At 38.4% G+C, this 12,839-nt stretch overlaps 1 protein-coding gene across 1 annotated transcript in view; it reads left to right on the top strand.

Annotated features, from left to right (window-relative positions):
- Nucleotides 1-229: 229 nt before the first annotated feature.
- Nucleotides 230-12,839, top strand: part of slco2b1 (solute carrier organic anion transporter family, member 2B1) — a 21,654-nt gene continuing 9,044 nt past the window's right edge. The window contains exons 1-11 of the mRNA XM_016276975.1: nucleotides 230-247; nucleotides 580-1,062; nucleotides 2,362-2,499; nucleotides 2,734-2,896; nucleotides 2,980-3,198; nucleotides 3,310-3,408; nucleotides 5,021-5,151; nucleotides 5,869-5,974; nucleotides 7,113-7,277; nucleotides 7,730-7,919; nucleotides 8,581-8,719. Coding sequence (XP_016132461.1) covers nucleotides 985-1,062; nucleotides 2,362-2,499; nucleotides 2,734-2,896; nucleotides 2,980-3,198; nucleotides 3,310-3,408; nucleotides 5,021-5,151; nucleotides 5,869-5,974; nucleotides 7,113-7,277; nucleotides 7,730-7,919; nucleotides 8,581-8,719 — 1,428 coding nt within the window. The 5' untranslated portion in view covers nucleotides 230-247; nucleotides 580-984. The remainder of the gene's footprint in view (nucleotides 248-579; nucleotides 1,063-2,361; nucleotides 2,500-2,733; nucleotides 2,897-2,979; nucleotides 3,199-3,309; nucleotides 3,409-5,020; nucleotides 5,152-5,868; nucleotides 5,975-7,112; nucleotides 7,278-7,729; nucleotides 7,920-8,580; nucleotides 8,720-12,839) is intronic.

Here is a 12,839-nt window from a genome sequence, read left to right as displayed (position 1 = left end):
GTTAACCATGCTGCCAATGAAAAATTGATAATTTTGCAAACAGTGTCAGATCTTGGCCTCAATCAGTGATTGAGATGAACATTTCTAATCCTTTCTTTCTTTCTTTTTACAAACTCCACATGAAATGACCTCCAAATACTAGCTGAGATTGCACAATCCTGAAAGCCCGCCCAGCTCAACCAACTTCTTAAATTGTACCTAACTTCCTGAAAGTGAAAGTAGACTTTCTCCAACTCATCAGCAAGCTGTAAGTACATTTCTGTTAATTCATGAACTCAAGTTGCTCAAACCGCATGCTAATTGGAATGTGGCATAATTGTGAAATAAATTTAGTTTTATTAATTCATTGCTATACTAATCAAGATGTGGACATAAATGTTGAGGATGTATACAAAATATACATTATATGTGCTTTAATACTTAAAAAGTAGAAATGAATGTGTTCTTTAAAAAGTAAAATTTTATCTCAGTTCAAATATTCTTATCCTGAGTAGCCTCTATAATAGAAAATGTATGGATGATACTGGGAACACTCTCCTCAATAATTCTATTTTGGTGATGATTTCAAACATTTGAAAGAACTGAATCAAAATCAACACAAATCACTAACTGGAAGGACAAAGGTCCCTTTGGAGTAAAGTCTTGCTCAATAGTGACGTAAGTTTAACTTCTTTCCTATTTCCTAAGAAACATCTGGGAACTAAACCTGAAACAAATGTCATCATAAAAGCATCCTTAACAACTATATGTTAATATATAAAAGTATCATGCTATTTTAGCTGAAAAACACCAGCATTTCCTGTACATTTTAAAAAGCATGCCGTAAACAGCATGCAACTGATTGCAGTTTGAACATTTCTAGATTAAAATTAAAAAGTGAGATAAAAAGGGAAGTTATTTGTTTTGCTAAGAAAAGGCAAGATACTATTAATTGCTATGACTTAATTTTTTCCAAGAATGTGTTGCATCTTGTGGTAACACAAAATGACAGCTATTGAAGTCCAGGGAAATCCACAGACATCGAGACCTCGCAGATCAATGGGTCTCTTTAACAATATCAAGGTAAGATTCCAAATATTACCCCTAATTATATCCATAGAAATATGACCTCTCAAATAAAGGTGTCCAGTGACACAACTTTCCCCACATTAGGAAAAAGTCAAATCAGGCAAAAATATTCCATAAACGATTTAATATACAAGAGAGAGAGAGAGAGAGAGAGAGAGAGAGAGAGAGAGAGAGAATTGCAGGTAATGTTTTGTAATGAATAATTTGTAATGATGAAGATGCAATTTAGTACATTTAAAATATATTAGCTTTAAATTTAATTGAAGAACGCACTAGAGTTTAAATTACAATCAAATCAAGTGCTTTACATGTGCTTTAGTATGTTAGCATGTAATTTAGTATGTTTAGTATGTCAACACATCAAAATAATGTTCTTTGTTAAAGCACGACAAAAGATTAAAACATGTTCTTGAAGGTACAACTTTTAGTTTGAAATTATTACAAAGTGTACTTTTTAAAAGCATATTTAATTGTGTTAGAAAACAGAGTCATGAACATGTATGTTCTTTAATTATGCTTAAGTGGCATTTATTTAGGTATTATTATTTGCAAGAACAGTTTATTTTTATTTATTTATTTTTTATTCTTACTTTTAAGATTTGAAGTAAACTACAAACACATTCAAAACAATTAAGCACACCTCTTTTCCACAAGGGTATTGTGAAAACAACACAGAACAACTAACAGAACACATTAATCTAGTTTATTGTGACAATATATACAATATACATGAAGCTGGGTCTCTGCCTGCAGTGTGACATGATTTGTCAGTCAAGGTTCAGGAGTTTGTGTATGGAGTTTTTAAGAAATGAACATAAACACTATAATAATTTCTTTAAACTTATCTAAGCATTTATCTAATATTTAAGTTTATCAATAGAAGCTTCTTTTAAGAACCTATTATTGTTGAAATACATCTGTATTTCTGAGAGTGTAACTAAGTTAAGTTCCCTGGCGTTATTAGTCTCCACAGATTGGGCCTGACAATTTCCTGCATAATTGTAATTTCCTTGTATTCACTGCACATCCTTATATTGTTTTTATTAAATTTTTTTATGCTCTGAAATGGCTGTACAGCCATAGAAATGGACTTTTCTAGGACACAACTTGGCTTGGCCGGAACATTTATAACAAATAACAGATAAATATGAAACATCTTTACAATAAATAACAATACTAACCTCCATTAATTTTTTTTGCCTACTGAATGTTTGTTGTTTTTGGCTTTTTCCCCATGCATATTTACATAATGTGTTTACAATTTTAGCGCTTTTGTGTGTGTGTGTGTTTCAGTTTTTTGTACTGTGTCACGGGATGCTACAGCTTGCTCAGCTTCTGGTGTCGGGCTATCTGAAAGGCTCCATAACCACTATTGAGAAAAGATATGGATTTTCAAGTCAGAAATCAGGACTGCTAGCAGCTTTTAATGAGGCAAGGATAATATGCTAACTTTATATGAATGGTGATGACAGGATGTCACGAATCGCCTGAAGGAAAAACACAGTTGTTTTTGACAGTTGTTAGTAGCTGATTAGCAATAATTTCATTATTAAAGTACAAATTCAGGCACAAAGTCTAAATATGAATTTGTTACTGCATCAGCAAGGACAACTTTTTGCCTATTATATATGATCATGCATGTTAGTCTTTTGTCATTAAACAAAGGTGGGGAACACAGTTCTTATCGTCTTTGTGAGTTTCTTTGGGAGCCGAGTGCATCGACCGAGGTGTATTGGAATAGGAGCGATGATTGCAAGTGTGGGGGTGTTCCTTATAGCCCTACCTCACTTCATTAGTGAGAAGTACATGTATACAGACTTCAATAGCAGTAAGTGAGGACTGTTTTGTTTTAGTTTTTTTACAAGTACATAACAGCTTAAATAACCTACTGTATATGTATTTGTTGCACAGACACCAAAGACAATAGTTCAGGTCTTTGCCAATCACTGAACCCTGAGGAAGAATCTAATCAGACATGTGATCAAGAAAAAAATGATTCTCACCTCGGAGTGTATCCAGTACTTCTACTGGGCCAGTTACTGCTGGGCATTGGCGGTGTCCCCATACAACCTTTTGGGATTTCCTACATAGATGATTATGCAGAAAAGAGGAATTCTCCCTTCTACCTAGGTTTGAATAAGTATTGAGTTTTGTTTGATCATTGATTTCCATATACAGTGGTTTGATTCTCATAATACAGTGGTTAATTTAAGAATAATCAACCTTTATCTTTTTCTACAGGCATACTTTTCGCAATTACAGTAATTGGGCCTGCATTTGGTTACATGATGTCATCTGTCCTGCTTCGTTTCTATGTTGACGTTGACAAGATGTATTCCAGTAGGTCCTAAGTCTGATATGCCATGTCTACTCCTCCGTAAATGTAAAGTGAATTTATACACTTTACTGAGCTTAAACAACATTAGAGTCCAATGTAAATAAATACTTTAGCAATTGTACTAATCATGTTTAGACAAGTGCGTTTTGACAGGCTAAACTGATTTTAAAGGGGTCATATGATGTTGCTAAAAAGAACATTATTTTGTGTATTTGGTGTAATGAAATGTTTATGCGGTTTAAGGTTAAAAAAACATTATTTTCCACATACTGTACATTATTGTTTCTCCTCTATGCCCCGCCTTTCTGAAAGGCATCGATTTTTACAAAGCTCATCGGTCTGAAAAGCAAGGTGTGCTGTGATTGGCCAGCTATCCAGTGTGTTGTGATTGGCCGAATACCTCAAGTGTGTGACGGAAATGTTACGCCCCTTACCATACTGTGATGCCGTGTCCCGACCGGAGAGACGAAACAAAAACATTAAAACCCATTTTTAATTTGTTAAAAAATTGTTGCATCCAGTGGGGACATAATTACGGATTATAATGACTTATACTGTCTTTTTATGCGTTGCGTTGCATCGTGCCGCACAAACATAAAACCATGTCTGCATTTGTGATCGGAGCAATGACGAACAACAAGCGCTACTCTACACTACACTCAAAACTCGCATTTGAATCATCAGTGGCAAATCCTTTCAATTAAAACGTACTTACAGTCTGTGAGTCAGAAAAGCCGGCATTGTAGTCTACTCTCCCAGGATCAGGAAACAGTCCTGTGCTGCACACATCTGAATATTTGGGTTGAAGTGTTCTGGAACAGTGTTGTAAATACAACTTAACCACTGATTTCTAGTTGTGTCCTCTTTTGGAAGACTAAACAAAGTAGTTTCGCTTTCACAACGAAACACACGGCGGGCTAGAGTGAGCGGAGGCCGGCGTCCTAGAGTGAGCGGCGGCGGACTTGAGAACAGAGCGGCCAGCGGGCTCGCGGCAACCACATGTGACGACCCCGGGCTGGACTCTGCTTCGTCCACGGTGAAAGCCGATCCGGCGATCCACAGCGCAAAGTTGATGTATTTCCTCAGCGACCAGCACGGATCAGCTCTAGGCATGACGAAGCGGATATCGTCCTCTTTTGGAAGGCCAAACAAAGTAGTTTCGCTTTCACAACGAAACACACAGAACACAAACACACACGCATCTTCACGACATGGCGGCAGCAACAATACTACAGTGAGAATAAAAGTTATGCCTTCTTTCTTTGCATGAACATTTGGGCGGCATTATGCAAATCTTCCCACATCGTGGCGTAGACTTTTATAAAGAACATCTCTTTGGATTTGAGACTTTAGTCTTTGCAACTTTACAGATCTTCTTTATGCACCAAGAGCTTGTAACACTTCAAAGAGAAAGGAAAAATTTAAATTGCATCATATGACCCCTTTAAAAAGAAGAGTTAATTTCAAGATTCAGCGTGTTTAGCAACATTGCTTAATGTATCAAACACAGACAGGAACTTTTAGTAAGTTTGACTTTATGCCTCTCATGTATGATGATGTACTGTATGATGTATAAGAGGAGTTGTATGATGGACAAGCTGTTATACTTTTCAGAATATATAGATTTGAACAATGATGACCCCAGATGGGTTGGAGCTTGGTGGTTGGGATTCCTGATGGCTGCCACCCTCCTTCTCTTGACTTCTTTGCCATACCTGTTTTTTCCTAGGAAGATGTCTAGAGAGGTACATCACAAATATCATCTGTGGCCTTTTTGATTCAGAAAATTATTTTGTAAATTTGGACTAATCAGTGATGAAGAGTTTGATGTAAAATAGTTGAATGTGAGTATTTGTGCTCAGATTTATAATTTTGGCATTGTTCCTGAAGTACGCTTGGGTCTCACAGAACAAGTTTATAAAAACAAAAAACACGGAAAGAAACATGAGTCCCAGAGGAGCGTGTCTCAGCCTGTTCTTCCCCCTCTTGCTCAACTTGAAAATGAATTTGCGTCCATACATGTTCTTGCACTAAATATTTGTGTTCTGTAAATGTGAATCAGATATTGGAAGATGCTTAATCTCATAATTAAAAATGTGGGTATAAAAACATAATTCATGTGAATCCTGCCTTGTAAAGATTTAGAACAAACGGGGTACGAGGGTTTGCTGGTGTAAACTGGTATTATTGGTGCTAATGTTTTAGTTTAAAGAATTAAAATTGAGTTTAAATGTTGTAACATTATTTCTATTCTAACTGAAGCTTCAACATATACTCTTTGGTTAATTAATTAATAGTCAGTTGCCAAGGAATCTATCAGGCTGTCCCAGAGGAATGATCAATGGCATTGACAACCAGTTTGCGATATGTACATCTCTACCTCATATTTCACCGATTTTTGTACCCTGATTTTGAGCATAATGTGTTTTTTCAACAATAAATGTAGATTTCAATCTTTTCAGGAAATCATAGAGGCCCCTGTGGAGCCATCCACAGAAAAAATGATGGAGGACAAGAAGCCCAAAACTGACATGATGGAAGAGGTGTCTCTCGCTGAGTTCCTAAAAAGTGTGTTTGCCCCCCCCCCACACAAATCCAAGATGTAAATTAATTGTTTCTTCATCTGAATTTGGAGAAATTTAAGATCACTTGCTCACCAATAGGTCCTAGAAAGGGTGCCATCAGAATGAGAGTTCAAACAGTTGATTAAAACATCATAATAATCCACAAGTAATCAACATGACTCCAGTCCATCAAATAAACAGATCCAAGTAAACTGTGCTTGATCCGTGCATATTTATCTCCTGATTCAGACGGGATGACTTTTACACTGGAGAATGTTATTTTACACTGGTAATGTTTTGGATTTAAATTTTTGGGTGAAACTATTCCTTTAAGTACAATGACTGTTTTATTCCTTTAAATACAAGAAAGGTTTCCAAGTTTAGGTGTCATACATCAATCTGGTGTAATTAACTAAAAATAAATTGCACAAACAAAATCTCATTGCATTCAACATCTGGTCAAACTGGATTATGGGTGGTTAGGTAGAAAGATGCAGGTTTATGACCTACTTTAGAACCTAATGGCATTACTGTATTTGTTAGGTCATACTACACTGAGATTATAATGAAAGTACCACATCCAGATTCAAAATAATCCCCTTCTGTGATCGTAATGCTGCTCATTCCAAATTTTGCATAGAAACTTTATGCTGCGCAATCTGACCTATTTAGTCAGAACCAGATGCCTGATTAGAAGCCAAATAATGACTCGATCTCTTCATTTTTCTTAACTACAAATTTGTAATTCAAATGTTCTGTTCCTGCAACAGTTGAATTTCATGAATTTAGCACATTTTCCTTAATGGGCACACAGCAGAAAGAAATAATCCCTTCCATGTTTTGTTGTTGAAAGTTGTTTATCAATCAAACTCTACAATATTTTGGAACCTGCATAATATGCCTAATATCAACATTTCTGGTAATATTAATACATTTCATTGTTTGATTTTTTTTTAGATGAATGATACATATTTGGTTCTTGATGTTTAATGTAAAAATTCCTGGCTCTAAAGATCCTTGGATCCATTAATCTGTTAAAATATAATGTTCTTGTCCTTCTTGAATGTTCTTTTTTTGTGCTATAATGTAAAAATGTTCTTCAGATTCTTACATATTGTTTGGTGTCTTTTATCTTTCCTCAGGTTTCCCCAAAATTGTAATGAGGACTCTGAGGAACCCAATTTATTTGTTGGTAGTGTTGGCTCAGGTGAATCTCGCTGCCATGGTTGCGGGACTGGCCACTTTTATGGGCAAATTCATTGAGAGGCAATTTGCACAGACTGTTTACTTTTCTAATTTGATGATTGGTGAGTTATTGAAGGAAATCAACCATGCCCTTCTTGAGGTGATCATTTAAGATGAAAACCTTTTGCTCCACCAAAACCATAACAATATGTGCAGTGTGTTTGTGGCCATTGAAATCATATCTTATTGTTCAAAGGTACAAATTGCTCATTCAAAACTTTTACCGCTGATAATCCACACACAATACAATATGTCACTATCACAAATTCTGATTCAAAGACAAAGTCCTGAGAAATAAGCAAGGGAAGACTGAAGCTTTTTGTCTGAGTGTTACATCTTTCGTTATTTATTGTTTAGTGGGATTAATAAAGGAATGTAGTGCAGGGGTTTTCAACCGGTACGATCCCAGTGATCCACCCAAACTGTGAGACAAGCCTGAAGCATTAAAAAAAAAAATCAAATACATATTTTATACATAGTTGTTTTGTCTGTCTGTCTGTCTGTATGTTTACAGGTGGCTTAAATATTCCTTCAGCCATGTTAGGTATAATGGCTGGAGGGGTTATACTACGCAAGTTGGGACTGACTGTCAGGTCCTCAGCAGCGATGTGTACGGTGGCGGTTTTCGTTAGTATTATGTTTGCAATTCCACTTCTCTTCATTGGCTGCCCCACTCAAAGTGTTTCTGGCATCAACTATAATATGTGAGTTGTGTTTGGTGTTTAAATGCTTTAAATATTGTACATTTTCTATGCTGAATAATACATATTTTACCAAAAATAAATCTGACCGGAAAGCTTGTAGGTGGGAGAAATCACAAGTGAGTTCTATATATATTTTTTTTAATGATTTTACTGTATATTACAAATGATCTATTTCTGTTTTTATTTCTCCTAAGGAAATGCAGTAAAAAAAAGAGTGATACTAAGAGTTAATACATGAATTCTCCAGAACTATTGAGCAATATTTTTTTTCTCTGAAAACGTATTACAAAAAAAAAAAAAGATATATTTTCTGTTTACATGCAGGCATGAATAAATAGATAGTGTTGATTAGCGGTTCATTCAGTAATTCAGCCCATTATTCCAGTTAAAACTTGTATCAACAGCGCCTTGTTCTGTGTAAACCCTCTGACAGCTGTTTTCCATTACAAAGTTTTGCATATAAACCACATTTTCATTGCAGGCAGAAATTTGCACTTTCATTTTCTCCTACATTCCTCAAGGGTTTTAGACCAGTAATGTTTCTTTTAAATTCTCTTCATATGCAAATGATAATGCTCTTCAAATGTTTAATATCCTGCAGCAAGGCACCCTGTTATTTTTTATTAGGCTTTGCCTTTATTTTGCTTCCTTTTATCTCCAGATCCTCTCACCAGTGTAGCAATGCATGTTCTTGTTCTGATGAAGCATTCAACCCTGTGTGTGGCTCTGATGGAGTGGAGTTCCGCTCTCCCTGTCATGCAGGATGTAAGACAAAAATACCCAATAAAGAGAAAGTTTTGGTAAGCTATCTTTAAATTCTGTTTCTGGATCTGTATGGTATTTTGTTAATGACGCAAAAAGGGAGGCTGATACTGGGAGTTTTGTAAGAACAGTTTTTGGCTTTAACTAACTTAAAGGATTTTATGTGAATGATTAAGAAAAGTAATTAATTCCTTAACTCAGTGAATGTTTAATGGGATAGTTCACCTAAAACAAAGAATATTTTGTCATTTATCCATGTCATTTCATGTCATTCCAAACTGTATATATAAAAAAGCACCTATACATTGCCATTAGAGTAAAATGACTGAACCTACACATAGGGTCCCTTATAAAAATGCAAATTTTAGATGAAAATTTCAGACGGCACTTAAAGGCTTTTGCATCTGAACTCTTCATATGTATATCAGAAATGTCTAAGCATTCAGCATTTTACATCACATACAATACATTAAAAGTCAATTGGGTCCAGTGTTGTTTTTGACCCCACTGACTTTTGCTGCATTTGTGTTCCACGGAGGAAAGTAAGTAAGATGCGTTTAGAATGATATGAGGGTGAGTAAATGATGACCAGATGACCGAACTTCTCTTATCCCTCAGAGTTTAGAAATGTTTAGGGTAAAATCAGAACATCATTACTTGTAATCACAGATGCCATGAATCAAAGAGGCTTGTGGAAGAGAAAATGATACATGCCACTGACAAGGACAACCACATGTATCATTATGAGAGTAAATGACAACCAGAATAAGAGGGTTAAGGATAAAGAGTAACTATTTAGGTTTGAAATGTTCAAAAAGAGTGATGTAATAAATTTAGAAGTGAATATATATGGAGCTGTACACCTTAGGGAATTTCACCTTGGGAAATTTTTCAGAAATGTATTAATGGCAATGTTCCTAAAATAGACCCACTTCTATAAACAACTGAATAAAACAAAATTAACCACACAAACTTAATTTACACAAATGGCTTAATAGTAGTTTGAATAAACACACTCACAGACCTGCAAACACTTACACATTTAGACAAGTTAAAACAACCAATAGCTCAAAGTGCCAAGACCATTACCTGTTTTAAGTGCATACCAACTGCTGTTGCAAGTGAAAGTAGAGCATGCCAATTCTTTTTACAGAGCATTTTCTATCTGCAAATTTGTATGTGTGGCTGTATGCATATATGTTTTGGATATATATTTTTGTTCCCTTTCATGGGAACTTCGAACTGCGTCCTCTAGGGGTCGCTATGGGGAACGCCTCGTTGTGATCCGTGTCTGAAGCATACATTGAAAAAACACCAACTCTTGGCTGGCGACAGCCATGACGTCACTACCGGTGCGACTACAGAATAAATAGGCGCCGGGAGCACACATCATTCTCTTCTTCGTCTTCATTGACTGTTTTGTTTGAAGCGTGCATTTTGTGGTAAGAGCGATCTCTATTCATCTCATTATGGCGAGCACTAGCAAAGCGTTTAAGGATGTGTGCATTTGTGTTGACGTTGTTTAACATCTGATGACACGATCTATGCGTTATTTGTTTGGGGTGAAGAGCACGCACGCGATGCCTCCGAGGGGGCAATCGGCGTGCACTGCGAGCGCTTTTTCCAAGGGGAAAGCTGCGCTCTCGTTTGTCTCTCTTTTCGAGGAAAGAGGGGCAGCCATCTGCTTCCCCCGATTCAGGCCCCGCCACTGCTGAGGCACGGAAGGGAATGAGCTCGTGGGGATTGCAGGTGGATCTGGCCGATGAGTTTGAAGGGGGTTCCCTTTTGCGATTGTCGGCTGTGCACGAGAGTGAGCCGCTGGAGGTAGAGCTGTAGTCAAGTCCAGCGTGAGTGAGGAGTTCACTAAAGAGCAGGCCCAGCTGAGGGAGCAACTCCAAATTCAGGCTGGGCAGTGCTTGGCATTGCAGAGAGAAGAGCTTCAGAGATCAGAGCTTCAGAGATCTGCCCTGAAAGAGGAGTTGGAGCAGAGGCTTCTGGAGGTCCAAAAACTCCTTGATGTGGAAAGGGAGAAGCTTCAAGCACTGCAGAAGAGTCTAGAGTGTGAAGAGAGCCCTCAGGTGGTAGTGTTGAAGCAGAAACTCCAGGCTCAATATGACAGAGAGTTGTCCACTGCAAAGAGTGCCATGGCAGCAGAGGTGAAAGAGCTGAATGCTCTACTCCAGGATCAGAAGGAGAGCAAGCTACAAGAGGCCCTCTGCAGGTCAGAAACTGCATTACACTAAAACCGCATACAGGTTAATACCATTGGCAAATATGATCCAGAGTAGCTTAAAAGTTCAAACTCAAGACCTATTACTATTATCTATACTCCTTGATATTGCTTATACTTTTTTTTTTTTTTTTTTTAACAGCGGTGAGCATTTACAACCAATAACATACGATTCCATTGAGTTTATTAATGCAATTGGCCAATCAAAGGCGTTCAGATGAGTCATCGCTGAAACGCCAGAGTTTTGTTGAGTGCTGAATTCTGCACTCTGGCGCCTAAATCCACCAACTCTGCTATTTCATAGCACGTTTCGGTGCCCATTGCTAAATAACATGTTCATACTGCAATGACAATGAAAATACGATTCATCTTTCAGCCCTATTTCTAACCTCATAAAAAGAGTCGGTAACACTTTACAATAAGGTGTCATTTGTTAACATTAGTTAATGTATTAACTACAGCTATCTCTCTATGGGTGAGACGTCCTCTAAGACTCCCCTCCTTGACATCTCGCTCGGATGCCAGGGCATACGTAGCAGCAGCAGGTCGGGCTGTCGCTTCATTGCGCACGATGATGATGCTCTAAGCATATCAGGCTGACCTGCTGAAAGACCGGGATAGCGGCCTTCACGAAGTCCAGGTCTGAGCCCGAACAACCCAGGGGTCCTAGCCCGTCTCGGTTTGAGAATCAGAGACTGGCTCAGAAGGCTAGTGTCACGGCTCGCGCTCCTCCCCTGCCCGCGGTCAGGGGTAGGAAGAATCGCGGGTCAAAGGAAGGTAAGTAAAAGACCTAAGGGATGTGATCCAGACAGGGCGTCAGCGCTTTTGTCCGGATCAGAGTGATACCTCAGTATCTACTAATTTCTTTCGGGGGTCTTACATCTGCCCTTATCTTCACCTTCCTAATTCCCCTGTAACCACCATCTCTCCACTTGACCGAGGTTAGAAATTTCCTGCATATTAGTCTCCTATGCTGGACCATCTTACTGATGGTCTGGTCTTGATGCTTCTTCGGACAGAGCTCCGACACAGAGCTTTGCCCACTTTCTTTGGAACATGCTGCAGGTCGAGCCCCCTTCTTGAATTGAGAACTAGGTGTGTTGCTCCCTCAGATAAAAAACTGCTTGCTAGCTGTTTGAATTGAGAACTAGGTGTGTTGCTCCCACAGCTAGGTAATCTATTGCTAGCTGTTCCAGCTTTGGAACATGCTGCAGGTCGAGCCCCCTTCTTGAATTGAGAACTAGGTGTGTTGCTCCCTCAGATAAAAAACTGCTAGCTGTTCCACCACTGGTACATGCTGTAGGTTGAGGTCCCTCTCAATTGAGAGCTGGATGTTTGCTCCCTCAGCTACAGATTTACTGCTAGCCACTCCAGCATTATAGCCGTAGACATAGCATTTTGGGTCGAGCCCCCTTCTTGAATTGAGAACTAGGTGTGTTGCTCCCACAGCTAGGTAATCTATTGCTAGCTGTTCCAGCTTTGGAACATGCTGCAGGTCGAGCCCCCTTCTTGAATTGAGAACTAGGTGTCTCAGATCCTCTCTTAAAAAACTGCTAGCTGTTCCACCACTGGTACATGCATGGTGGGTGAGTACGATCCATGTCTAATATATATATATATATATATGTATCTAATGAGCTGGTGGTTGTCTGTATAACTCTTCTGCTAGTTTCTTTGCAGTGTTTCCCGGGACCTGTGTGTTTCTGTTCCTTTCTAGGGTAGGTCCTCGATGGGCACCCCCTCTGCTGGGTTCAGAAATCGGGTGCTCGACTTGCAGTGTTTATTTTACTCATCGATATGTCCAGACGGTAAGAAGCCGGGTTTCGGCTTCATACTTCCTGGATCATGCGGCCATAACACAGGCTTCTGCGGGAGCCATCGTGATCACCAGGCCCCCGGCGCGTCACTGCAAAAATTTCCAAGACGTC

This window comes from Sinocyclocheilus grahami, unplaced genomic scaffold (assembly GCF_001515645.1).
Source record: "Sinocyclocheilus grahami isolate Dianchi unplaced genomic scaffold, SAMN03320097.WGS_v1.1 scaffold107.1, whole genome shotgun sequence".
NCBI classification, from domain to species: Eukaryota; Metazoa; Chordata; class Actinopteri; order Cypriniformes; family Cyprinidae; genus Sinocyclocheilus; species Sinocyclocheilus grahami.
Note: the sequence above shows the minus strand (reverse complement) of the source record. Positions and strands in the feature narration are given on the sequence as shown.